At 41.7% G+C, this 26,562-nt stretch overlaps 8 protein-coding genes across 16 annotated transcripts; 4 read left to right on the top strand and 4 right to left on the bottom strand.

The window, feature by feature from the left end:
* Positions 1 to 186: 186 nt before the first annotated feature.
* LOC129586835 (uncharacterized) lies at positions 187 to 1,793 on the bottom strand. Its single transcript, XM_055480295.1, has 2 exons — positions 1,487 to 1,793; positions 187 to 1,328 (listed from the first exon to the last, which is right to left on the bottom strand). The coding sequence occupies exon 2, from the start codon at positions 1,301 to 1,303 to the stop codon at positions 569 to 571; it is 735 nt and encodes a 244-aa protein (XP_055336270.1). The 5' UTR covers positions 1,304 to 1,328; positions 1,487 to 1,793; the 3' UTR covers positions 187 to 568.
* A 4,054-nt stretch (positions 1,794 to 5,847) lies between these two features.
* Positions 5,848 to 7,991, bottom strand: LOC129586873 (uncharacterized). Of its 3 annotated transcripts, none has more exons than XM_055480347.1 (3): positions 7,695 to 7,991; positions 7,196 to 7,298; positions 5,848 to 6,936 (listed from the first exon to the last, which is right to left on the bottom strand). In XM_055480347.1, exon 3 carries the CDS (start codon positions 6,928 to 6,930, stop codon positions 6,112 to 6,114), a length of 819 nt encoding a protein of 272 aa, XP_055336322.1. In that variant the 5' UTR covers positions 6,931 to 6,936; positions 7,196 to 7,298; positions 7,695 to 7,991; the 3' UTR covers positions 5,848 to 6,111. The 3 variants fall into 3 exon arrangements, with proteins under 3 accessions (XP_055336322.1, XP_055336320.1, XP_055336321.1); XM_055480345.1 differs by having other exon boundaries at positions 7,196 to 7,260; XM_055480346.1 differs by lacking the exon at positions 7,196 to 7,298.
* Positions 7,992 to 8,187: 196 nt separating this feature from the next.
* On the top strand, positions 8,188 to 10,281 carry LOC129586834 (sterile alpha motif domain-containing protein 15-like). 3 transcript variants are annotated; one of them, XM_055480293.1, is made up of 4 exons: positions 8,188 to 8,302; positions 8,735 to 9,231; positions 9,417 to 9,515; positions 9,623 to 10,281. In XM_055480293.1, exons 2-4 carry the CDS (start codon positions 8,737 to 8,739, stop codon positions 9,842 to 9,844), a joined length of 816 nt encoding a protein of 271 aa, XP_055336268.1. In that variant the 5' UTR covers positions 8,188 to 8,302; positions 8,735 to 8,736; the 3' UTR covers positions 9,845 to 10,281. The 3 variants fall into 3 exon arrangements, with proteins under 3 accessions (XP_055336268.1, XP_055336269.1, XP_055336267.1); XM_055480294.1 differs by lacking the exon at positions 8,188 to 8,302 and having other exon boundaries at positions 8,381 to 9,231; positions 9,607 to 9,781; XM_055480292.1 differs by lacking the exon at positions 8,188 to 8,302 and having other exon boundaries at positions 8,384 to 9,231; positions 9,623 to 10,244.
* Positions 10,282 to 10,774: 493 nt separating this feature from the next.
* Positions 10,775 to 14,269, top strand: LOC129586814 (solute carrier family 35 member F4-like). Its single transcript, XM_055480257.1, has 8 exons — positions 10,775 to 11,133; positions 11,355 to 11,658; positions 11,746 to 11,965; positions 12,218 to 12,349; positions 12,469 to 12,658; positions 12,739 to 12,828; positions 12,947 to 13,802; positions 14,140 to 14,269. The coding sequence occupies exons 1-7, from the start codon at positions 11,016 to 11,018 to the stop codon at positions 13,291 to 13,293; spliced, it is 1,401 nt and encodes a 466-aa protein (XP_055336232.1). The 5' UTR covers positions 10,775 to 11,015; the 3' UTR covers positions 13,294 to 13,802; positions 14,140 to 14,269.
* Positions 13,848 to 17,835, top strand: LOC129586813 (proton channel OtopLc-like). The gene is made up of 9 exons (XM_055480256.1): positions 13,848 to 14,326; positions 14,869 to 15,243; positions 15,408 to 15,522; positions 15,603 to 15,944; positions 16,021 to 16,692; positions 16,764 to 17,030; positions 17,159 to 17,220; positions 17,292 to 17,339; positions 17,435 to 17,835. The coding sequence occupies exons 1-9, from the start codon at positions 14,130 to 14,132 to the stop codon at positions 17,589 to 17,591; spliced, it is 2,235 nt and encodes a 744-aa protein (XP_055336231.1). The 5' UTR covers positions 13,848 to 14,129; the 3' UTR covers positions 17,592 to 17,835.
* On the bottom strand, positions 17,729 to 19,225 carry LOC129586815 (uncharacterized). The gene has a single exon (XM_055480258.1). The coding sequence runs from the start codon at positions 19,106 to 19,108 to the stop codon at positions 17,837 to 17,839; it is 1,272 nt and encodes a 423-aa protein (XP_055336233.1). The 5' UTR covers positions 19,109 to 19,225; the 3' UTR covers positions 17,729 to 17,836.
* Positions 19,226 to 19,935: 710 nt separating this feature from the next.
* On the bottom strand, positions 19,936 to 23,493 carry LOC129586713 (cAMP-dependent protein kinase type II regulatory subunit-like). Of its 2 annotated transcripts, XM_055480067.1 has the most exons (8): positions 23,322 to 23,493; positions 23,165 to 23,231; positions 22,630 to 22,977; positions 22,259 to 22,489; positions 22,024 to 22,201; positions 21,703 to 21,867; positions 20,750 to 20,782; positions 19,936 to 20,587 (listed from the first exon to the last, which is right to left on the bottom strand). In XM_055480067.1, exons 1-8 carry the CDS (start codon positions 23,396 to 23,398, stop codon positions 20,433 to 20,435), a joined length of 1,254 nt encoding a protein of 417 aa, XP_055336042.1. In that variant the 5' UTR covers positions 23,399 to 23,493; the 3' UTR covers positions 19,936 to 20,432. The 2 variants fall into 2 exon arrangements, with proteins under 2 accessions (XP_055336042.1, XP_055336043.1); XM_055480068.1 differs by lacking the exon at positions 20,750 to 20,782 and having other exon boundaries at positions 19,944 to 20,587; positions 23,322 to 23,487.
* Positions 23,494 to 24,202: 709 nt separating this feature from the next.
* Positions 24,203 to 25,695, top strand: LOC129586714 (uncharacterized). Of its 4 annotated transcripts, none has more exons than XR_008690189.1 (3): positions 24,203 to 24,581; positions 24,788 to 24,916; positions 25,112 to 25,695. XR_008690189.1 is itself a non-coding variant. In XM_055480070.1 (3 exons), the coding sequence occupies exons 1-3, from the start codon at positions 24,420 to 24,422 to the stop codon at positions 25,465 to 25,467; spliced, it is 621 nt and encodes a 206-aa protein (XP_055336045.1). In that variant the 5' UTR covers positions 24,207 to 24,419; the 3' UTR covers positions 25,468 to 25,695. The 4 variants fall into 4 exon arrangements, 1 of the variants encoding a protein (XP_055336045.1); XR_008690188.1 differs by having other exon boundaries at positions 24,204 to 24,625; XM_055480070.1 differs by having other exon boundaries at positions 24,207 to 24,555.
* The last annotated feature ends 867 nt before the right edge of the window (positions 25,696 to 26,562 follow it).

Genomic DNA, 26,562 nt, shown 5'->3' with positions numbered 1-26,562 from the left:
TCTACTTGTTTTTAGTATTTATGTTTTATTTTAGGATTTCTCGTACATTGTTAAGATTTATGCATACGTCAACATTACTGGTACTGATGAGTTCTTAGTACTTTAGGAGCTGAAAAGTGATTTCAAAAAACAAATTTAATGGCTTTGGTTTGTCGATTTTACGATCTTTACATTGCCACACTGGTCGCAATAAGGCTGCGAAATTCAGAAAAAGGTATTAAAATTTTTTAAGCTTAGCAAAAAAGCTCATAGCTACTTTTACGACGTTACTGCTGCACAAAGGTGGAATTTGAAAGTTGAAAATCTTTTGGTATGGTTACAACATTTATATGGTGACAAGTTAACAAATCTCATAATAATCTTTCAAACAGAAAAATGTTTGACGTGTCAAATGCCAACCAAATTGACAAACACACCAGAATACAAGAATGCCAAAAATTGTAACTTGAAAAATATCGGTAAGCGGATGCGCTAATGCACGATAAAGTCTCTTTGAGCACTGCAAATAATGTAAATGCAAACTGTCTTCCCCTTTCTAGCAGTTTCCAAGCCTCCTTGCTGCGCATAATTACGTGCGACGGTGTGTGGTTTTCTCAACGCTGAGCAGCATGGGCTCCGTCTGTTCCGCAGGCACCACTTTGCGTCCGGACAATTCCTTCCTCGCCAGCGCGAAGCTCACCAGAAACAGCATCCCATTGACAAAGGCCAGCAGACCCGCAATCAACCGCATCCACCATTCCCCAGTGTACATCAGCGGCCCCGTTATTGTCACGGTCCTCGGTAGTTCGCCCGGCCGCGAAGGCGGGAAAATTACTTCGTCGGTTTTGCTACCCCACCGCACGGTCATCACCAGTTGCACAATTCCCGCCACAATCAACAGCACCGCCAGCACCACATTCATCACCATGTCCAGCTTCGATGCCTTGGCGATGACCATCTGTGACGTCATGCTCATGAGGTACGTGATCAAGAAGATGAGGACGGTGACAATGACGGCGGTGTGGGCGCACATGAAGTACACTTCCCCCGCGAGAGACACCTGCTGAGCAAACTGGTAGCCAGGAAGTTGTTGGTTGAAGACCGTTATCTGGTGTCTGTACCGCGTCTCGTTCTGATAGCCCACTAGGATAGCGCACACCACAGCCAGGATTAGTTGGAGAAATTTCAGGATGGCGGGGATCTGTTTAACATAGTACAGGTTGAAACCGGGTGTGCTTGTCACCGTCGCGTGGACGATATTGCGGTTTGAGCCTTTTTCGATGACATAATCCAGCACTTTGGTCGTGGTGGTCACTTTCCCCATCTTGGCCGTGGAGCTTAAACTTCACCTAGAGAACAACTGGAAATGTGCTGCTGCGGCTTAATTGACACCCGCCGTTCCTGCGGCACACGTACATTTTTAAAGTCGTATACTTAGATGCTTATGCAACGCCACAATTGTCTTGCACGCGGCATATGTAATAAAAAACGCAAACTGGTTTCTTACCTCGATCGGTGTCGCGGCTGAACAAAGTAAAATTTTTATAGAATATCCAAATAATAATTAGTCGGTTTAAAGACCTCAATTGTGCAGTTGGTATTAAAACCGCGTAAAGTGGACTGCAGTGAAACACTTATACTAAATGCTCAATTCACATATTGTTACTGTACTGACCCGAAAGCCTACTGTTTAGACATCTGACCAGTTTATCAATGATAGAGAATGGAATTCTGTTTTTCTTAAGAGCCAAATAAAAGGTGGTACGAATTCCTTATGCGCTAGTATTACCGCTATTATGATAAGCTACTGGACGCGACAGGTGGTAATTTCTCCTAAGAAAAACCGGTTTTCGTTAGCGCCAATCTCTCTTCTAACCAACAATTCTATTGAGAAAATATAATTTGTTATTCTGGCTTCAGGGCAAATTTGTAACGGTCGAGAAAATGTTTTAAACCAGATAGTACTAAGCATCAGGATTGTGTGTACGACAATCTGTACGTATTACTCGTAACAATGAGCAATGATGTATTGTACAGTACTCTCTTTACTAAAAATGGTACCGGTATACTAATCTCTGCTTGCCGCCAGTATGCGCCACTTAATTGTTGAAGTCAAAAAAAAATTCTGCAAAGGCTTATCGTTATTAAGTCGATACACAGTATGTAGTATGTACTACTTACTTGTACACCGAGATCTACGTATATAACTATTGTATTATAAACCGTTTTCTGTTCGTGAGAATCGTGGGCGCTGATTAATGAAACTTTTAATTACATGTTCAGCATACGTATTGTACATCTAGTTCGGCTGCGGTAAACATCAAAACGGAAAAAGTACAGCAGCAACGGCACAGACACCTTATGTTAATGCTACCGCATCTGTTAACCAATGTTATTGGTGCTGGAATCACCTAGGGTAGATCTAACAATAAAAAGTAATCTTGATTAAATGCGTACTAACGCATATCCAGAGTACAAACGAGCATACGCAAATATGCGCATGCGGAGATAACTAACTGTAAAAGAATTCATGCTAAAAAAATAACACCATAATATTATCCTACAGCTTTCCCTATGAGATTCAGGAAAATAAGTAAAAACGCTGGAAATCTAGAAAATAAATGCATGGGTTCGAGCCGGAGGACCGGAGCTCGACAAATTCTTCATACGCAATCAAAAATACATGTACTATGTCAGTAGAAATTATAAGGGCGTAAAATGGTGCGACGTGGTTCAGTTCTCAAGTGCGGACTTCGTTTTCCCCACCAGTACTGCGCTGGCTTTTGCGAAGCAGCGAGCTATTCAACTGGGCCTTTTCCGGCTCCCTCCCGTACAGATCCCTTCGCGCAAAAGCGTAGCTCACGAAGAACAGCACGGCATTGACCAACGCCACCACACCGGCAATCATACGAATGGCGTACGGACCGCTCCACATCAGCGGCGGCCGTCGGCCAAAATCCGGATCATAACCCCAGTACACCGTCATTGCTAACTGCACAATCCCCGCAGCCAACAGCATCACCGCCACCAGCGCATCCATGACCATGTCTAGCTTGGAGGTCTTAGTGATGACCATGGCGGAGACGGTGCTGAAGAGATACGTTCCCAGGAAGATGATCAGGAGGGTCAGTGCGGCGGCGTGGGCGCACAGGTAATACACTTCTCCGTTGAGGAACGTATTGGCGGGACGCGGAAATGTCGGTGTCAAACCTAATTCCCGGGGAATGTATATGCTAGAGTCGTAATAGGGAGCAACAGCATACCCGTTGTCGATCGTCTGATAGCGTGATGCGATGAGACCCAGTCCGGTGACGGTCAGGCACAACTGCAGGATCTTGAGGATACCCTGGAGCTGGGTGAGATAGTTCATATTGAAGCCCGGTGTACTCGTCACGGTGGCGTTGACGGAGTTGAGTTTGGTACCCTTCTGGATGGTGTAGTTGACGACCTTTGTGGTAGTGACCATTGTTGCGGATATTCCAAAAGGCGAGTTCTCACAAACCAGTTATGCACACAACAGGCAAAAATGTAATTTCCACGACACTGTAGGAAATCAAGAATTCAGCTGTGTCGGCGATGTCTTTCGTTACAAGATCTTCTTATGTATGAGTAAAATTATCGGTCTAATTATAAAAAGACATTCCGCGAAACGACACAAAGGGCTGATGGCTTAATAAATTTGCAGCCACAGTGAGGGTGCAAAAATTCATAAAACCGAGGAAATTCAACAGAAAACTGAACAGAAGTAACACATGCTAAGTTGACGGCTATGTTACAAGCGCAGTATGTGCAGCAGGTCTTCCTGTGTCTGTGAAAGTGCGTAAACTACGTATAGATCTGTCCGGGTGAAACGTGCTTGTTGATTCCGTCTGGTGCATGAGGGAGCAGAGCGGACGTATGGAAGCCACTCATTCCATGAGTAACTGTTCTGCGGGTAGGTTAAATAGGAAGTAGTAGCTGGTGAGTGAATCAAAATTTAAAAGTGTACTGTAAGCATCTAAAACCGGTTTACCAAAGTATGGCAGGCTGTACAGTAATTTTCACTAACGCTAAAAGCATCTGCTTTTGCCGACTGATTATGCATATGAAGAAGGCGTAGTAATAAAACTGTACTGGAATTGTGCTGCGGATATCGTAATTCTATGGCGTTCATGGTTGAGTTCACAATCACGATAATAAGACTTAGTATAAATACTGTATTTTATAATAAGCGTATACAGTACCGTCTGTATACTTCTAGATTGTATACTTTATATCTTGCTACTGGTATTTGAAAGCACAAATCACAGGCCATAGCCCGCTGCCCAATACAGTATTGTGCAATCTGATTCTTTATTTTCTGAGCTCTTTGATTTATATTTACGTAAATCTAAATACGTTATTAATTGTTATTAACATTACGGAGCAATGTGAGCGCCGTAGCGATTATCCACCTTCATGCTTTTAGAACAATAATCTAACTGCTTATAAAAGTATTGTTGTTTTAACATTTTATTGAAATATGGGCCCGCTATGGTTAGCTCCGATCGCGAGCCATATTTTGTTTTAAAATTTTAGTCGCAGAACAACTGCTGTTAAATTTTGAGAAAAGAATATCATTTGAGTATTACAAGTTAGTTATTCTTATTGTTTATTGCATGATTGTGTATCGTGAAACAGGTGGACACTGGACAGAGAACAGATATACTGTACGACAGTATCGTCACCGATTAAAAAAAGCGGGAAAAGCTGTTTATTGTACTAATATCCAATACTTCGACTGCAGCGCCTGCATGGAACTCGTGATAAATAAGTGGAAATATGAATAAGTGGAAACACCTCAGTTATCAAACTGGAGCTAGATTCTGCTTCAGGATCTCTGGATACTTTCCGAAGGCTGCATGGCGCAAACTCAGCTTGCACCGGTCTTGTGATATCATTACACAAGCGGCACATACGTCATTGTATTAGTGTCTGAATTGCTTTCAACTAATTTGCTGGTGATCTTGAAACGATCTTTTGAGAAATTAACCATGGAGTTATGAGAGCTGCGTAAGATCCAGACCGCCGACGATGCGACTACATACCCCGACTAGCTGTATAGTAGTCTGCCTGGTGACGTGATTTCTGCTTTACATAATAATTATTCATGTCTGGTATCGTATATGCGGTTTAAAAAAACAATTTCGCAGTCTGTAAAGCTTACGCAAGCAGTGTAGCACATCAGTCAACAACTGGAAATATTCGTAATAATTGCGATCAAATGACCGCGCATCAGATAAGCGCTGGTTACTAATTTCTTAAATGGCTTAAGTAATTTATCCCTGGAGCCAGAGTATTGTACTTACTATTCTTATTTTACACCGGTTACATTACAGCACATATGTACACTGTTCTACAGGTATTTTAAAATGTTCTTGCTTGTATTTGAGAAAGCGTTCATGGTTTTTTCATGCCGGGAATTAATGAACGCCGAAAGGGTGCGACAAGCTGAAACATGCGTAGCTACAGTAGAGACACTCTGCGCGCATGCAAAGTTTATGTTGTAACGAGTTATATTTGAAGAAATTTCTTGTTTTCCTGCGCCGGGTTAGTAAATACTGTACAACAAGTATAAGTACATGAAGCAAGTGAAAATTCTTATTTTTTTCGTTTATACTGCATATAGTTTCGAAAACTGCAAGATCGTATGGTGGTGGTGCGCTATGTGTCGATCGATGCCTGTAAAGTGTCCTATAATTATTATTGCTGGATTTACATTCTGCACGAGTACTGTAACTGGCAATATTTGAATGTTGCCATTTCCCACTAAAAAAGTATGAACGATGATTACAAATTTTTACGACCATTCATAACACGGGCGTCGAAACTCTCTACTTTTTCGATCATTCGTTTTTAATTTGCAGTAACTGTAAATGATAAATACTCGAACCAAACGTTCTGCATGATTACTAACATAAAAACAAAGGATTGAGCTTTTTAACCATAAATGCCATTTCTGTTCATAAATGCAAGGCGCCGATTTAAATCCATTTGGTCGAATTAATATTTCTCCACTGGTAAGTACTTCGTTTTGGTAAATTCCAAGATATTTGCTCCACAGCGCGTAGATGAGTCAAATAATCGTAACTATTGAGCCTATTGAGCAGAGTGTCAAAACTCATCCGGTGAATGCCGGGTGACCGTGGTCGTGGCCAGTGCGGCCGACTGACTGCTGCGAACCGGCGCCGTCATACCGACCGGCTGAGCCGCCGGCGGGACGTATCCAGGTGGTACCACATGCTGTTCAGCGTAGTACTCTTTGCGTGAGAAGACAAAACTGACGATAAAGAGCAGCGCATTAACCAGCGCAATCACTCCCGCGGCAATCCGGATGCCCCAGTCGCGGGTGTACATTATGGGAGTATAGGGCCGCGGTGTGGATATCACCACCAGTTCCTGCACCACACGATGCGTTCCCTCGATGCGCCCGCGTGGCATCATCAGCGTGGCTTCGCGATCGTACGTCCACTGCACGGTCATCGTCAGCTCCACAATGGCCGCAATCAGCAACAACACGGCCACGACCAGGTTGAGCACCGCATCCAGCGTCGAGGTCTTAATGATGACGATCTCGGAGACCAGGCTGATAAAGTAGGTGATGATGAAGATCAGGAGGAGAATGAGTACGGCGTAGTGGACGCAGAGGAAGAACAGTTCACCGGCCAACACTGTTTCGCGTTCGTAGTCTTTGATGGGCAGGTCGAAGCCGTACACATCCTTCTTGAAGGCTCGGTGGATGGAGATTTGGAAGATGATCAGGCCGAGTGCCACCGCCGTGAGAATCAGCTGGAGTATTCTTAAAATGCCGGGTGGTTTGGTGAAATACCCGACGTTGACGCCCGGGGTGCTTGTTATGGTGGCGCTGACAATGTTCTTGCTCGGTCCACGTTCGATGGTGTAATTGAGCACTTTGGTCGTTGTGGTCACCATTTTCCACTGTAAAATGTTAAAGAATGCGATCACCAGATCGTTGTCATTAATTAGCCCATTGACCGCATAACAGAAATATACATATCTGAAGTCGGATATAATGAAATTACTTCTGTTGAGCATAAAGTACTGCGGATTTGTATAGATAGATACTCCCACAGCATCCAGACGGACCGCTATTGCTGCCTTCCTTTTTACGGTCACACTATTTATCCCGTGATTAATTACAATTCATGCTATTATGAATGCGCCATGGAAAACTTACAAACTTAAAACTTCGCTGTCAAAGCGGCTTAAAAGGGCTTCAGTATTGGTAACTTCTGCAAGAACCTGGCAAGACAATAAGACGCAATAAGACGTCTTGAATTCTACAAATACACACAATCATGGTGACAGAATTTAAAATACAGCGTTATCATTAAAAAAATTGGCTTCGGCAACATTTTGCTATATCGTTTACAGAAATTGGTTTATGTAGTTCACAACAATTTACAGAAAAGCGAAACTCAGGGGCACCTAAAATAAATATTTAATGAGAATTCTTCCTTTGTAAAGCAAAGCCGGCAGTGAAAATAAGGATACGGATCATCTTTCAAATTTGTAGATAAAAAGCTGATTTATGTTATTAGTGATGCATGTTTATGACTTTGAATCTACTATTTAAATAAATAATATTCCTGCATAATGGAAGCCTTATAGATATCGATATTTAATTATTTATCGAAAAGGAAAATTAATGGAAACGGCAATTGTAATTCGCTTACGGTGTTGTGATGACGAACATCCGATCTAATCCACTACAAGGGAACGCAGTAAACCGGAAGAACAGAAAAGGTGTCTTGGACCGGAGAAGTCAAGAGTTAAGGTATCAAGTGCAGCCGCAGTTTACAAGTAAACATCGCTCAACCAAACAGATTTGCTCGATCCCAGTAACCATCTTCTCATTCTCCATTGATGAAACCAGAAGAGGAAGACTAAACGATTGCAGATGGGGGAGCTAAGTTTAGCACACATGCATCTTCTTGACTTATGCAACAGTGATATTCTGTAACTGTGGCAGCGACAGGCGGAAACTATTTTGATTCCAGAATGAAAAGTGTCTGTTTGCTGCATCATCTCTAAGAAAATCTCTTACGGTGCACTATAGTGTACATAACAGTCGTAGCATGTACATATACCCATACACGCTAAAACATATGTCACAAAATTGCAACTGTTTTATTGATTTGTTCTTAATGTGTGCCGACCATAGGGAATTTAAACGCTATCCATAACAAAGTAAACGGTCCATCGCAATGGCACGTGGCCGGAAGAGGGCCCGCGCAGTTATACTGCAGCTGTCCCTTTGGACTCAATTGCCACATTGAAGCCGGTGAGGTGCTTATTACTCCAGAGATCTCCTATAATAATCTCCTCCGGAAATAGGCGTTGCATGCCAATAACGCACGTCCCACTTTTACCATAAAAGCTTTTACGCTTTACTGGCTTATTAATGCTGCTACAATTCAGCCGGAGACGGTGATGCTGAATAGATATCCGACTGATTTATCAGCCGGACAGACCACTAATCCAAAACTGACCAATGGCGTACAATGTTTACTTATATTTTCATTAGCAACAGCAGACAGTCACGAAACATGCCAGTTTCATTGATTGATAGAATTGTTCTAATAACATAACAACATTACCGCATTTACCGGTAAAGTACTGTATGTATCAACATAGGCACGACAAACTGCAGTTCATCCTTGCTGTATATTTCAAATCACCCTATTGTGACCTTTACGGTGCGGCACTATGATAGGGATGGGGAAAACGAAATTTTTTCCGGATATACCTATCGACACATTCAAAAATTTCGTTCGTTTGCAAGACCCTTATGAACATGCTCGTGATAAAGAAAGGCGCCAGCAGAATGAACCGTTTACCCAACCGCTGTATATTGGTACACCGGTATATGACCTTCATCCGGATGAACCCACCTTCCACAAAACGTCATCCAAAGAATTCCTGGCAGAGGCGACAAAGAGCTATGAAATCGTTAAACTGGATAGGTCAGCGCAGATTATTGCTGCTGAAGCCACACAAATGCAGCCGATCCCCGGCTCACTACGAAGCAGTGAAGAAAGACGGAGCTTTAACGAAAATAAAACACCGCATTGGGAAACGCTCCTACGTCGACAACGAATGGACAGGGTCAAACGGTCTGATGCGAAGAACCCGTTGGTGCCACGCTGCATCAACTGGACGGAAGAAGATGTTCTGCACTGGCTGAACAGCATTGGTATGGGAAAGTATGAGGTTTGTAGAAATGCGAGCGAGCGAGACACAACTAACCACCAGCAGAACGATACATATGATCACATAATGCTGCAAAAATATATCCTTAAATGCAAAACCAATCATACAATGGCATCGTGCTCGTACAACTGCGTCTGAATTCGCGTTGATTTAGAGAATAAGGTGCACACTCTGCTTTTAATTAGGAAACATTTATATACAACGGCATTGATGGAATTCGCCTTTGCATTCTGGAAACAAATCGCTTGGGACAAATGGGAATTCACGACTGGGACGATTTAAAGGTCAGGAGCAAACACAGTGTCTTTTTTTTTCGAAGCTTTACTAATCATTGTAGCCATGAATTAAAACAGAAAGAGAAATATACGTTTGCAGCTTGCAAGCACTGCAGGTTCTGGCGGCAGCAATACGTAATGAAACAAAGCGCCCAGTTTGTCCCGTTCCACACACTCGCAATGTAGCCAGAAAGCCTTTGGAAGATATTGATTCATATCTGGAGTTCAAGAATGTCCGGGGAGATCGATCTGATTTTACCAGCTTCAAAAAATTTACAAACGATCATGAAAATGTAATCTGGAACACCCAGGAGAAAACTCTGCAGTACCCGGGATGATTAATAGAGGAGTACACAAACCGCTATAAAAGACACATTTACACAGCTTTCCAGTTCGCTGTTTTACGCATTTGTACTTATAGCCGCTGCTCACCGGCGTTATTCGGTTGCTTAATAATATCGGCGAAGCTGCAAAAAACTGCAAAAATTATGATAGATAAGTTAAACCTTAAATTACGGAACTGCAGTCTATTGCAAAAACAAACAAAAAACGGTTTCAAATTTTATAAGATTACAATCTAACATACTTTTCACAAGCCGCTTTTTTATATGGGATTTCCATGCGTGCATGTACAAGACGAGAATAGTTCCTAGCCAGTTGAATTCGTAGAAGTCAACATTTGCGAAGAAAACATTTTTTCCGCTTTGAATTTCGTAGCCAGGCCGTATCGATTGCGATAATGCAGGAATTCTGCAACTACCGGTACAGTGTTGAGCCCATTGACCGGTTATATTCCGTCGTCCAGCAGATTTTGAATGCCCTACCCCAGGGTACTAATATGGGCAGTCCTTATATAGTGCTGAATAATTTTTTTAAGTATAGTACGTTTACTATGGTCGTAAACATATTAATTACCAACAGTGACGAAAACCTTGTGCTCCTGTATTCCAGTCCTGAACGATTAGAATTAACCTATAACCTGATATCGAAGAAATTTATTCAAATTGTGACCGGACGTTAACGATCAGTTTAGTCTTAATTAAATCCACAAAATTTATGCAGGTTACAGACATCTATAGTGCAAACGATTAAAACGTGCCAACGTCAAGTTCGGCAAAAGTGAAGACCTTCATAATCTTATCAAGGCTTAATTGGGAACAATGCACTGGCAGTTGAATTCACAGTATTTCGTGCAAGTCACAATACAACCGTATCATCCAGCTGCAACAGTGCAAGGAACTTGAACTTCAGCGGTGACTTCATGACGCGATGGACAATATTTTGCAATTAAACACCGGAAAATTTTGTTTGATAAGCATGTAAACAGCATTTTACTTCGTGATCACTGAGTGTTAATTATACCAATATGATTCGATCACTTCATTTTCGATGTTGCTGTCCAGCTATTACTGCTGTCATTTTAAAATAGTAAATCGTCCCACTGTCAGTTGTATTTAGCAGTCGTTGTAAAGTTCCGTTCTTCGTAAATCCTAAATAAGCATTTCGAAGATGAAGTATTTTGCTTCTAAACGAAAGTCTGTGGATATCTTATCCGACGATGAGATCTGGACGGTGCAGGGAAATTCAACTTTACTGGCAAAAACCAGAGCTTCGGTAGTCCTGCCAGGTAAATAATAAATTCGGAATGAAGGTAGTTATTACGCACTTTAGCAGAAATAAATTTTAGGCTCACTATCTACACATATATTTAGCTTAAACTATGTTTACCTTTTAAGAGAACTAAACAAATCCCTTTGTGCAAAGTCCATCCAGCACGCAGTATATATACCGTATACGCCAGTAACGCCACTAAGCCATGGTTTGACAATATATATGCTGTGATTTTAGTTCTTACGAAATTTAAAAAGAAAAAGTCGCCTCGCCGACCATCAACTGCAGAAGAGCTGGAACAAGCAGCATCCCGCCGAAATTGGATCCTGGGTTTAATTCTTCTATCGGCCTACATTGCGTTAGCCGTAGCGACCAGCCAGCTGACCAACGTGGTCTTCAGGGATGTTGATTTTCAAGCGCCATACTTATTCACTTTGTTAAAGATGGCTTGTCGGATTACCATGTTCCCGACCTATTTGGGCATAACCTTTCTTGTGCGAATCATGAAAGGGAAAAAAGTCCAGTTTGCAGAAACCTTACGGTAATTGGAAAGGTCAATCGCACATACGGCTTACTTAGTCCAGAAATTATTTGGTGCAGCCACTCATGCGTGATTTTCTTATTACAGGCATTGCGAATCCATTTACGGACCGGATGGTCTGACGGTTAAAATCCTCTTCCAGAAGCTGCTGCCTTGCACAGTTTCTCTAATTCTACATCAGATAGCGTACACTTTTGGGATAGCCAATTTATCAGCATCAATCACAACGTCATTCTTTGCTCTGGGAGTAGCTATAGCTTATATTCTTTCATGGTTCGTCCTCAAACAAAAGCTATTGCTTATAAAGGTTTGCTTAATCAAAAATATGCCATGCAAAACAGTATTACAAATAATACTGTATAAAAATTGAATGCAAGTGCTAAAATGATCAACATACGGAAATATGAACAGTAGAGTATGTAGATTGTGAATCAAATAGCGTTACTCAAAGTCTCTAAGAAATAATTCTCCAAAATTAATGAATTAAGTAAATCCTGCCGGTGTCTTATTTTGTTTGCCGCTGTTTATTTATACCCTCCAAGTTAAACTTTTGTTGCAGATGATTTTTGTAATGGTCGCTTTTGGTGGAGTTGCACTGATCAGTTATGCCAGCTTTTCGGAAAATGTTCCAAATGCAACGCTTGGAGTCATTAGCACACTAATTTCGGTTTTGTTGCTCGTATTTCATCAAGTAAGAATCGTGTAATTAATCGTTATTATCTATAAATTTGCTGAAAAACGTATGCGTGATAATAATGATGACGTTCAACTATTGATCCTGTAAATTACTACACGTACGTACGTTTGCAGTTTGCAATCAAGCTCTCGTTTCCTAAAGGGGATCTGGCTCAAGTCAGTCTCATGTTGTCCACTGTCACATTCCTTGTCAGTATCTTATTCTGGCCCATGCCCGTCATCACTAAAATAACCGGAATGGAGGAATACGACATTACAGCGATGCCGTACTGGTACCTTTTACCCGCTTGGTTCATGTCAGCCGGTGAGATTTTCCCAACAACGATCCTGAATATTGCGCATTTGCACTAAAGTTCTGGATGCAATATCTAAATTCTATTTTAGTGAGCTCTGTGGTTTACGGTTACGGAATCATTGTCTCAAGCCCGTTTTTCATGTCCATCGGCGAACTAGTAATTTTGGCAGCTAACAGCAGTAAGTGTCAACTGCAAAATTATGATGTTGTTGAAGTTGATCTTATGTATGAGCTGGACCAAAATTTAGTTCTTCTAACAAACATTTATGTTTACAGCGTTTTTAAAATTTGTTTTAGTTATTGATGGAACGCTGCGAGACTTTGAAATATCCATTGAGCAGATTATCGGCACCGTGTTAGTCGGCATTTCTTTTATCGTTATGATACTGCCCGACCAAAAAGTGTCGATACGTCTGCGCAAACCGAAACCGGTTTCCACTGAGCCGAGTCTTTTTATGGAGCCGGTGGATCTCGATATTGAAGCCGAGGAAAAAGAGCAGGAACAAGCGGAAGAAGCCTTAGAAATCATTCATTCTATGTTGCCTGATGCAGTGTCCATTTATGAAGGAAGTGCTCTGGAAGTGGAACTGCACAACGAGGAAGTGCCCGCTGAAAAGAATAACGACGATGAAACACGGTTCTAATTGAACACACTGCAATCTCTTCTACGTTACATATTTTATTTGTTATCGTAACAAAACAAATTGTTAACTAAGCCAACAATGAATGTGATTCATTTGCCTGCGATTGCTGCCACTGGTTGATACGTATACATAACTGTATACTTTTGCGTTGTTTTGATTTCCTGTGTTTTTTGTCGTGTGCACGATGAATGAAAGCTCCGCTGCTTAAGACGGTTGCCATTGATCGTGAAAGTATGCCGCGAGAATGTATATATGTTGACAATGTTGTTGCTGGAAGAGTAAACAGCCGACGTTTTCCGGATTCGGTGATGCGGTAACTGGTAATCCTTATGCAGCAGCAGCTGCATGTTAACATAATGATCGAGCAGTTCAAATTTCGGCACTCGGGTGATATTTTGCTACAAGGCATTCTTTTAGGACCTGTTCAAACGGCTGACTCCTGGCAAAAGAGGAAATCCGATCGCATTAGCATGTGCAAAAAGTTAACTTTCTGGACAATAAACAAAAAGGTAAGTTGCAAATGCAACATGGAGATTAACGGATTGACCGAAGATTTTTCCATGATTGTAGTGAATGAGCTTTACTTACTAACGCTTGCTCATTGTCAGATAATGTACAGTGTACATATATGCTGCTGATGCAGTACTTGGGTATTATATGCACATTACTGGGATGCAAAATATACCGGCATCCTGATCATGGTTGTGTCTAATAAGTGTTAGAGCAGCCAAAAACGGTTAATCAACGGAATGATTGTTTATTGATAACTATTATGCTAGAGATTGAACGAAACTTAAGTGTTGAACAAATAATATTGTATCCTTGTACACACTAAAATGGCTGCAGCTTCGATCAAAAGGCGTCTGGAAACGTTCGACCTTATTCGAAGATTTGGAAGCATCTCCCGATTTTCCGGAAAAATCTCTTTTGGGTCAGAAAGCAATCGTGGAACCCAAACGGAGGAGACTGTAAAGGGATTTTTAACAGGGAAAGAATATCATCAAGTTAATTCCGATGCAGACTCACCCTCGACGTAAGAGAATTCGTTGTGTTATCCGCTCACAAATTGCTAGAGAATTTTAAATTAATGCTGATTGTATGCATACTTCCATAACATGCATGTAGTGCATTAATAATATGCATTAATGTAATAATGTTGTAGATACGTGATACTCTATTGTATGTAGTTGCAACTCTAATAAGTCTATTGATTGCATTAGCGCTGTGAATTCCGAGGATGTGCTATGTATTAAATCTAATTTATTTTCGTCTGGTAAAAAAGACGTGTCATTGGTAATCACTTGTAAATTTGAATAGGGCTATGCTGTTCAACCGATATTTGCGTATTCAGAAAAGATACTTCACACGTGTTTCGACAAAGTGCAAGTTGGGTTAATTGTATGCAGCGTGGTTTCGATACTCTTGAGGTATTCAGAATTAATGTAAATGATACTCTTGTTTAGATTTTTCCAAAACATTCGAACAAGCATTCATTCTGCCTCAATGTGGTATTTTCCAACGGTATGCGCGTGGTATTACGTATTATAATACAAGGGCATTTGCGTGTGGTTTCAGGTCAACGCCGGTGACTCTTTCTAGTCCTGTGGATTCAAGTTCCATGTCCCTCCCTCCAGCGGACGGCAGTGACAATGGAATCCTCAGAACAAATAACTCGACATCAAACCATGCACCGGATGTTGTTACGGACCATATTTACCATTTCCCTAGGCCGGTATCTATTTTCCCGCTGACATCCAGGAAGCCACTGGAAGCCAAATTACTGGAACTGAAGACCGGCAAAACTGCAGCTGCAACAAACCAAAATGAAATACTTCTCGATACCTTTAAGGCGCCACACAATGACAATCATCACGAACATAACGACGCTTGGGAACATCACCAGATTCACCACGAAGACCATTCACATGGCATGGATCATCAACATGACCGGTAAATGACGCTATTCGAAACCTTCGTTTTTGCTGAAAAACAGTATGGACGCCTACAAAGTTGGTATAAGTTTTTATACTGTATCCCTGCATAATATTGTACATTACCATTTTTGCAAAGAAAAATGCTATTCCTGAACCGAATTAATGACGCGATTGTTGCAGGTCGGAAATTTCCACTCACATAAGCGCTCTATACGGAATGTTAATTGTAGTAGTCAGCTTTTGTCTTGGTACTGCATCACAGCTTACGAAAAACATCGACACCATGTACGCCAGGGTAGGTACCATAATTCCAGTGCAAGAAACAAATTTGAATATAATCTAATTTTGCAATATGCAGTGGCTCTTTTGTTTTAGTGGTTCGATTCTGCTTTATTGGCTATCAGTATCGTATGGATTCTTTTTGCATTTTGCTATCTCTTTCGAAGCAAAAAGCAAATCAGCCAAGACACTGACCAGCTGACCGACCATAAAAAATTGAAGCATTTGCGATTTATCCGCAACGATGTGGACAGTGGGAGTTTCTATTTGAAAATGGGGGCAACATTGTTCGCGGTTGGCTCAATGATTTATTCTTGCCTCCAGTTGGGTGTATTTATTGAAAATATATCGTGCTTCAACATCGTCATGGGTGTCAACCCGTGCCTCTTCATCTTGTTCATATTGCTCCAGTTGTATTTTATCTTCAAAAATTCGCAGGTGAGTGAAGAACAATCGCTTAAAATTCTCGCCATATACATGTATAACCATGAAATTTTCATTTTGTTTATTTCAGCTGAAAATCACGAAGTACCGGGCCATCAGTAGATTTGGTCTCATACATTTACTGGCCACCGATCTGTGCATGTGGATGCGCACACTATTGGATGAAACCATAATGGAATTTGGAGATATTGAAAAGTCGGAAAACAAGTCTGCACTGGAAGCTAATGAAGAGCCGCCTAAACCGACTATTCATTTTCGTCAGGGAGCATTTGGATACAACCCAATTTGCGTCAACGAGGAGTCATCCATGCTGAATATGCTCAACCAATCGGCAATGTTCTTGTTCCCATGTATCATCGAATACACTCTGATTTCTGCCGGTATCGTGTTTATCATGTGGCAAGTTGTCGGCAGCTCAGAGAATCTTCATCTACGACAATACCTCACCCGCAAAAATCCCAAAATCTTTTCCGTAGACTGCACTCATGCCGCGAATGGCTTATTTGCCGGCATATTGGTGATTATTCTGACCATCATTGGTCTAATTATGTATTTCATGTTCGAGAAGGACGAAGACGAAAAGAAGGCGGTACTGGCTGGTGACATTATGGATATCGCATTAAATATTCTTGGCGTGATATCCGTTGCGTATTGCGGGATAGTGTTTAGGAAAAATTTAAAGGTCATCAATATACATACGGCCAATATGGCGTTGGACGATGGATTATTGCTCCTAACAATGGTTAGTGCATAATGCTATAGGTAGGAAATACAAAGGATTTTACAGGAGTGTGCTTTGAATGCGCGTTGCAGATTGGAGTTTACGCTTTCACTGTAGTGTCAGTGTTGGGCAGTCTGGAAGGTTTCGATACCGATAATTTATTGGATATTGTGCAAGCCATTCTGGAGATAGTTCAGTCAACAATGCAAACGGCCTTCTTGTTCGATGCGAGCAAGAGAGTCATGGTTTTTCCGCCTCCCTCCCCGGAAGACGAGAATCGCAGAAAGAGCCCGGACAAACCAGGAAGAGAAATGGTCATGTTCCTGTTAACTAACAATTTTGCACAGTGGGCGTTAAACGTAAGTCTGGCGATCCAATCTTTCAACTTTAATTAACCATTAAAATTAAATCGCACAAATGAATTGTTTGTATTAAATTGCAATAATACTTAGACTGTTTGAACAGTGAATGCATTGTTTCCTTGAAGGTTCTTCTTACACTTCGCCCTGATGCAGCTCCGGGTCCAAAACACTTCTATGGTTCATATCAGTGAGAGCATTAAGATCTGCGAAAATATTTATGGAAGTTCGCAAACATTCTAATCGTTTTCCTCTTTGTAGATGGGCTGTTCTGCTGCACATTACAGTGCCCTTGGTCATCTTCTACAGGTATCTCTACAGTAAAAGCATATTTTGTAATTATGAACCTTGATCCACTTTTAAACATTATGGTACTACGTATATACTGGAACATCTTTATGCAGGTTCCACTCTACGGTTTGTTTGTTTGACATCTGGAAAAGGTCTTATAAAGTCCCGCGCGGAAGACATGATCACGAGCACCCCGTCCAACCTCCTACCAATCAGCCAAGACGGTTTTCATATTTTGCGATCACCCACAGTAATCATCCGCAGGCTTAAACAAAGACTTAAAAACAATTTCAAAAATGAATGCTATGTGTTAGTTTCGAGATTTTTTTCCACGTTTACGATAGTCTGTTAAATTAGTTTGGGCATCTAATGAAACAGATGTTAACCTCCTGCCGATTGTATCGGTATTTATTGCTAGATTGAGACGGATGTGATATAGAAATATTGACGGAGTTTTCATAAATTTTTTTATTGTTTTCAAATTCAGTTTTAATTAATAAAATGTTTTATGATGGCTAAACTGCGTCATACCCATGTATTGCACAGTAATTTTCTATTTCTCTTTGGATCTGCTTGCTGCTTGCCGGTCCGCGTGCCGCCAGCGACCGAAATTTTTTGGGATCAGACACGGTCGATTTCGACGTCAATGTCGCTGCCGTAGTTTTTGGATCTCGCCCCGTGGTTTTGATAGTGGCCGTAGTTGTTGTGGTTTTTGTTGCTACCACCGGTCCTGCGCTGACCTGCTTGATTAAAATGCGCTCAGCACTCCGCCCTCTCGACAACGGAACCGTCTCCACGGTGCGGCTGGTCGGTCGTACGGATGCGCGGGCTGTTGACGTTGTGGTCCCTGTTGCCCGAACAAAGGCAGGGCGGGCTGACGTCGTAGTGGTTGTTGTCGAGCGCTGTGTCGTTGGCTTGCTGCTGGCTGAAACCGATCCCGATCCAATGGAGCGCACAGATGAATGCGTCGACCTAGACGATACTGAACTGTGCATTCCAGAAATGTACGATAGGTATTCAGGAAGTTTTACTGACTCTTTGCTTATGTCCTGCAAAATGCCTTTTTTGAATTCCATAAAACCGATAAGATCCGATAAGGAGTGTAATAATTTTGGCATTAATGTGAACTTCTTGGAATCACTGATCTCAGGTTTGGATAAGAATGCCAGTATTTCTTCAGCAAGTTCCATTAGGTTTTCCATCCGTTTCGCGTCTTTGGGAAAATTAGATAAGAATACAACCGGTATCTGATTGTCATTGGTATCCGTGATGCCGAAAATATCAAAACGTTTTGCATCGCTAACACCGTTTGAGCTTAATAATATCCCAGAATCACAGTGCCTTTTAATAATCCCCTCCGTGAAGAAATTTCGAACGTGCTCTGGTGTCAGCGCTTTTGTCAGACAAGCATACTGTATAGATCTTCGCTGATCATCGGCTACCACGATAAACCTTCCAATGCCCGGAAATGGCGTGGTCTGTTCTATATCTGACCCTAAGTAGAGCAAATTCAGAATTTTATTCAGTTTTTTATGCTGCTCATTTTCACGTTTTACAGCAGAAATGTGGGAGTTTATGAGAGGTTTCCACAGGTTGGCTGGTGAAAGTGGAGATACCGGCGTGACGGGGCTGTCCAGAGGATCTTTTAGGGAGATTGCGACAATTTCAACGGCAAGCAGTTTGCTGATGTTATTGATTAACACTTGGTATTCCGGTGGGTACTCAGATAAATTCGGTATGGAGAATTCCAACCACTTGATAACCAGTTGAGCCGCATGGCGCTCCATATTGTATACATGAACATATATAGATATTCCAGAATTGGCCGTTAGAACACCATCAAGAAAGCGTTTTTAGCCAATTAGTAATGTTGATTTGTTGTTACTTCGAAACGATAAATTTCTCAAGTAGCTGCACTTGTGAATGGAAATCACTGTACGAACTACGGAGTAAAGCCATGCAGCGCCTTACCACGTGCACACCACGGTTAAGTGCTATCAGCGATAACGATACCGACCTTATCATCCATTTCCGATAATTCTCGTTAATTGTTCTGATTTACCCGAACGCTTGCTTTTGCCCTTTATTATTTCTTGACTTACAGACGTTAAAGTATACAAAATTACACACTAACTGCAGAACCCCGGACGATAACAATGGCGATAAGCCGGTAACTAACGCATAAATACGAGTACTTAATTCATCGTACTTAATTCTCGTACTTAATTCATCTAACTAATGTTTCTCTATACGGTTGTAAATTTTCATGCCCTGAATTCCTGATTATAAACAGAGAAGTACAGTATTATTAGTTATTACAATGGTGAAGTCATCTGGTAGCACAGAATGCATCGTATACTGTACCAGTACTTACGAGTTAGTACCGCCATGCTAGTACTTATTTGCGTGTATTAAATAAGGGTGCAGAGTACCTGATGGCTGAACCCATCACAGTGTGATGAAAAACTGTAAGAATATAGCATACTAGAGTAAAGCAACTCTACCTCTGTGAATGGAGAGACTCCGAGAGGGTGCCGCGATATTTAAGTTCCTGCCTTTAGTTTCCTTTTAATGATAGAATATTTCAGTACTTGTAGAGGTTATGCGTTTAGCGGGCGTTATTAATGCAGATTTTTCACGACATTGGATTTCAGAGATCTTTATGTCAATAATTGAAGAAACCCGTTATTATATGATTATGATACAGAGATATGATTCAACAAGTGTTAATATTATTATGTATACAAAATATTATATGGATACCACAGGTCACAGGAGAGCACAAATTGAAATAACTATACTGCCATCACAAGCAAAAGGTCACCCAAGTTAGTTCTTGCACGGCACCACCATCCCAGACAGACGCTGAGAAACTTTTTGATAACGTTTTTCAGAACGATTCGGAAACATAGCACATGGATACGTCCAGTTTCCATGCAGTTCTTCGGATTTTTCGTATTCAGTTTATCAAATGCACAGGGAGAACCGTGATCCCACTTATGATGTTGGTCCACCAGTGCCAGATTGTAGAGCTAGGCCGGTCGAGCGCGTTAGAAGCCAAGCAGCGGCATAAGCCGACAGAGCGATTTGCACAACGACCGGCCCAAGTAGTCAGCTTCGGTGCACTGAGTGCGCTGGTCCGAATAGATCATCTACTTGCTTCTGATAACGAGCCTCGTTCCGTTTCATGATGTCAATGCAAGGTCCCAACAGTCTTTCAAAAGCTTCCTTATCCAAAAATGCCAACTTTGTTTCGTAGTGAGTACCTGCGAATGGTTACCTCAGTTAATCAACTGCTGTACATTTTCTCAAAAGCTTACGTTAGAGTGTTTGTCGCTTATCAAAAAAATTATGTACTCGCTCCTGTGATGTTTTATTTTAATGGTAATTGATGGGATGCAGGAACCTTTAAGGCGGCACGCACCTACCGCAGCAAGTTCTATATAGTGGACAGTCCATGGCTGTATGGGAACCCACAAAGAAAGGCGCTGTTACGGAACGTTTTATGATTTAAAGTACGAGACTCTTTGAACACCGTCGAATGTCAAGACTCTTTGAACACCGTGCGTTGATTGTGCGGCAGCATGATTCTCTTAACAGCCACCCGTGTAAGGTTGCCCATCTACGTGCAACGTGACCGTCACCCGTGGATGAGTGCTATGATTGACAGTGGCCAAGTTAAATGTGAACTGCCAGCCTTCCGCAGTTCGCTGTTAAGTCAATCATGCTGTTGCACACTCAACGCACAGTGTTCAAAGAGTCTTGACATTCGAACGCGCTACCGAAGATGCTTTACTCCTCCTCGTATTTTTAATACCGAGACAAAATAGACTTTACTTACGAATACTGCAGGGTGTTTCTTGGACATAATAAAAAAGCCATTTAAGCATAAAATGATTACTCACAGATTGTGCAGATACGATATATAATTTGTGCACCAGCCACTGTTAACCAATCTTATTACAATTCAGCCACAGTTAAACAGCTTATTACAGTTGTTGGTTTCACATTTGGAAGAATCGCATTTAGAAAATGCTGTTTTACAACGGTACCCTTTTCGCGCACGCATTATACTGTAAGTTAAAGTCAACTACCGCCCTCCAGTTTTTTTTATAATCGAGTCATATGTGTCATATCAAGTCATCAAGTCATATGTTTAATTAACAATTTGACACCTATTGCGTGACTTTAAAACAGGATCAGGTAACCTCTGGATGATGTCGTGATTTGGTTTGGTTAGGTACCTTGCTCTTGGAAAGCAAAAATTTGCGGCTTCCACTTTACGAGAAGGACTATTGTGACATGGTAAAGTTGTACAACAAAATAAAATATTTATTTTGTTCGGATATTTGAAATTGATTTCCTGATTATGTTTTCTTACCTGACGCAAACACAGTGGCTGCTCGCGGCTGGTTGGTAATCAGAGCGCGCTCGCCAAAGTATCCACCCGGTCCAGTCCTTCCCAGTTCCTTCGTTTCGCCGTCGACCATTTTTTTCAGAACAACTTCACCGGATTCGACGAAGTACATCCCATCGGCCTGGTCCCCTGAATGATTATCACAGCGTGACAAAGTATTTTAACCGTACGCGAAAACATGCAAAAGTATGGATAGTCTAACACTGCTTATCTTCTAATTAATACGTATTCGGTATAATGAATTTGTTCCTGTATGTTGGTTATACTCATTGTCGTACTCGATACCTTGACTAATAATTTTTTGCCCCTTCTTGTACACCCGCGGCATTAGAGCATCCGCTAATTTCTGACGCTCATAGTTTTTCAGCTCTTGGAACAGATCGACTTGAGCTAGCATCTTCATGTATCCTTCGCGTTTTTGGAATGCCGTGTTCAAAACCAGTACACGAAACGTCTGCCGATCCTACACATCAACATCATTCCGATTATGAAAACCTTTAAATTCTCTGCTGCGATTTACCAGAGCCCACAGACGGCCGTCGGTCATCGCGGTGACGGTAGCCGCACGAGGCTGATTGTACATCAGTGCCAGTTCACCGAAGGCGCCTTCGTTGTTGTACACTTGTACTCTCCGTTTACCACCGCTCTGGTTCGTAACGAATGCTTCGAAGACACCTCTATCCACGATGTAAAAATCGTTGGCAACTTCATCGCCTTGTGTAATAATGTCTTGTTTTTCGAAGACATCGACCTACGACATTTTATGTTGTTAGACAGACCGTTGGCTTATGTACATAAAATGAGGATGCAAGATAATCGACCTGAATAACGAGCCTCGAGGCGTATGCTTATTAGCAAACTGTATCATTTTTAGAAATGTGTTTTTATTACCCTTTTCAAAGCATCAATAACTTTGCGCAGTGCATCGTGGTCCAGTGCTCTTAGCACAAAGATCTTGGGTGCCATTCGCATAAGGCGTTCGACTTCCTCGTTCGTCTTGGGATAGCTTGGCACGGTAATTGCCTGCGCTTTGGCTGGATCGTAGACTTCAGCTCGCACTGACTGGCGGCGCTGCTTAAGCGCGCCTGGATTCTGCACATCAGGAAACGGGTGCTCTTCCTCGGACGACGGGCTGTCGTGAAGGGGGATACTCTCGTCGTCATCCAGGTCGTATTCGATCTGGTCCTCCACGGCCGATAGCTTGCCGTATAGCCACCAACTTTCACGGGCCTTCTTTCTCTGTAAACAGAATGACTTATTCCTAGTTATTCAGACAGACTGGTAATTTCTAACTATTTCACAAATTAACAAGCAATCGATAACAATTTCCCTTCGAAAATGTCGATTAACAGACAGTCGATGTTCTTTGGTAATCTACTGTCTTTAGCCAATAGGTGACGAAAAGGTTACAATCAATGATTGATACCTTTTTCTTTGCTTCTGTAAAGAATTTGATTCCGAAATCGTACAGCTCATCATTACCGATGTTCTCTCTAGGAAACCCAAACAACAGTCGGTTATGCCACAGGACAAACAACAACGTATACGGCTAAGACAGTCACAGGAGCAACAATTAGCCATACTTTATTATTTCCAAAACAAATTTTACAAGGACATTTTTTAAGCTGGTCGGAACTGGCGGGTCGGGCGCCGGCGCCATGGATGTGGTGTTGGAACTATCTTTTTATGGGTTTTCCTTACTTCAGTGAGCATTACGGCAATGTACGACAAAACCACCACAAAATAATGGGCAGTGATCCCTATGGTAACGTTCCTGCTTCCATGGGAGTCCAATAAAAACCCCTAACGCTAACGCTTTCCGGCTCACAGCAGCGCATTCACAAACTACAAAAAATTTTGTGCCATTGCTTTTACGGCGCCTTGATTCCGCCTCGATCTCTTTCTTTCGCCTAAACTTCAAGCAAGCTTGCAGCTTTAACGCAAATGAGTTTTCATGGGAATAAACTGCTGAAAAGGTGTTCATACTGGCATTTATTAAGGAACAGCGTTTCTGCTAAAAACGCTTTTAATTACAAAAATTTAGTATTTTGAAATTTTGCTTTGAAATGCACTTTTTATGTTGTATGATTATATATATGCAATATATATTCTTCAGTAAGTTGATAATTAAAGTGTAGTATCAGTGCGAAGGTGCAAAGTGAACAACAAAAACTGCTATTTTTGCATTTTAACCGTAAGTTGCTTAAATTTAGGTAACAATACTTACAGCTTAGGACAAAATGGTCGCATACCCAACATCTCCACATTCAGTACGAATGCAGCGCAGTGCACTGTACGACTGAGTTCAAAATATCCGTTTCGTACAAGTGCACTGCACCGCTTGCGTACACAATGCTGGGTATGGGGCTATGCGACCATTTAGTCCTACACTGTATATTACGTACACTACTGGCCTTTAAGTACAGTACTTAATAATCATTGACTTGATCAGTGGTATCAGTGGCAGCACGCAAGCAGTAATAGAAAAACTCTTCATAGTTTGTTAGAGCAAGTCCGGCACGATTCAATTGAAAATAGGTTCTAAAATAACGAAAGCCGTCGTCAAATTTTGTTTTCGGAATATAGAATATGAACCTTCTACAAAGAATGTTCATATAACATGTTTTCACGTTTTAAGAAAACGGTTTATCAATCGATAACAATGATGAAAGCGAAGCGCTATGGAAACAATAGGGTTTATTATTAGCATTTCTGTTTTACTGACGTCCAAACTGACTCGACCGGAAACTACGAATACAACAGCAGAAGCGGATTACGTCATACTGGTATCTCAAAATACAACCAGCACCGTTCTTCGTGAGTTCTTGATCGGAAACGTTCTGGTGATACTTCCGTCATTAGTGTACTCAGCGCATTACTGATTACGGTGATACTACAATATTTTCCTTTTAAACCAATGCGTATTATGCACTCACAAACAATTTTGTTTTTATTGTTAGTCTGCATCTACGGTAAATTCTAGCACACTTATAAAGACAGGTAACTGCATTTTGCCTGGTCCCAATAAGTCCTGCTTTTGTTTTGATAGAATCCAGTAGCTTACAGTGCTATCAGTGCTCTGGAACAACCGTAGAATGCCAGATCGGTGGAGATCCAGCTGCATTGGTCAGGTCTTGTCAGGGAACGAATCCTCGATGCACTTCGTCGTATTCTGCTGGTATTATTAATTTTGCATGCTGTCCACAAAGACATTTATCGAATGCAGTAGCACAACTGCTCACTGATTACGTTTCCGTTTCTATAGCCGTTACTATAAATATTGTTATCCATATCTGTAGAAGTATAACACTTTATAATAGTTTATATGTAAACGCACTAATAACATTGAGTCCAACAAAATGTTTTACAATAGGTCACCTAACGTTACGCGCGTGCTATGATATGAAAGAAGGCGACGATCTCGGATGCAAGACGACACTGGATAGTACTGTCTGCATTTGCGATACCGACTCTTGTAACAGTCCTCAAGCATACGGTCCCACGTATGGGCCCATTGACCCCGCGGAAGCGCGTGCCTTGATCACCGGTCTCAGAGAAGCACCAGTGCCCGGCAACCTTACGAGTGGCAAAGCGGTCAACGGCACTACAAATGATTCACCATCCCACAACCTCCCGAATCATACCAAAACGTTTGGGATAGCATGGACCTGTTTTCTGTTTTGGCTGAGTTTCGTAAACTGTAATTTCCTGCAAAGGACAACGCGGTAGCCCAAATAATAACTGTTGGCGTTTTTAACGGCCTCTTTCGGTTCACCGGTGTTTCAAAAGTTTTATTTGCCGCTGTTATTGGAAATTCATTGGCTGAATTGATGCGTTCACATTTTCGGTACTTTTATGTAAGCGCGTAGCTAATCGCTGCTGAAAGTGCGGAAGCAGAATGATTTGCAACGAAACCATATTACCGTGCACTGTACGAGCAAATAAATCTAGAGCGCATTTCGTAACCTTCACGAAATTTTTTAGCTGTCGGCGTCGAAAATTTCAGGCACAATCACCGGTCAAAAATTTTGCTGTGTATACTCTAAAAGTCTGTCGCTAGATACCTGCAGTATGCGTATCAGTATCTGCATTGTGCGCAGAATCGCGTTGGGCTAGCTTACAGATAAATCAACAAGATACCTCGCGCGTAATAACAATCTCGTAAGCATCAGATTGCAGAATTAGCGTTCAACCCGTTCCTGGAGGCCTTTGCCCTACGCAACACCTGACACAGAATATTACAGCACTCATATAATATAATCCATTTTACGTTGCCCATGTTTACGGACTATTCCGAAGATCGAAAACAATGGCATAACAATGCGTCTTGGTTTTGTAAGAATTATGCAAGACACGTCAGCAGGCATAGACAAGTGAAACAAGCGCGCGCGATGCCGGCACGGTATCTAAGAAGAGAGCAGTTTGATTTATGGCAGCATTTGATTTTTTATTTATTAATTTTAGTTACAATCTTAAAGATTAATTCCCCACAAAGATTTGCTGCAGCCTAACAATCCGGTGTACCCAGCCGACAAGCTGACTGGCAATCATATATTAGAAAATGGCTGGCAATTGGCCATGGCGGACCCAGTCCATTCTGATGTTTCTTCTCTACATTCTCGGTTGTTTTGTGGTCCACGGTCATTCAGATAGTCACGCGCAACAAGACCCGCATCTGGCTGCAGTCAAGAGCGAGTTTCGCCAACGATCAAAAAGGTCAGTTTCCAGCTGTCTTGGTACATCTGAATCTCGTGTCCTCCAGAAGCGTGCAGCAGATCGGCGTCAGCAACTCTTCGAATCACTCCGTGCGGAACGTCTGCTGAA

The sequence above is a fragment of the Paramacrobiotus metropolitanus genome, unplaced genomic scaffold (genome assembly GCF_019649055.1).
Source record: "Paramacrobiotus metropolitanus isolate TYO unplaced genomic scaffold, Prichtersi_v1.0 Parri_scaffold0000022, whole genome shotgun sequence".
NCBI lineage: Eukaryota > Metazoa > Tardigrada > Eutardigrada > Parachela > Macrobiotidae > Paramacrobiotus > Paramacrobiotus metropolitanus.
The sequence above is the reverse complement of the archived record's forward strand: the minus strand, read 5'-3'. Positions and strand labels throughout refer to the sequence as shown.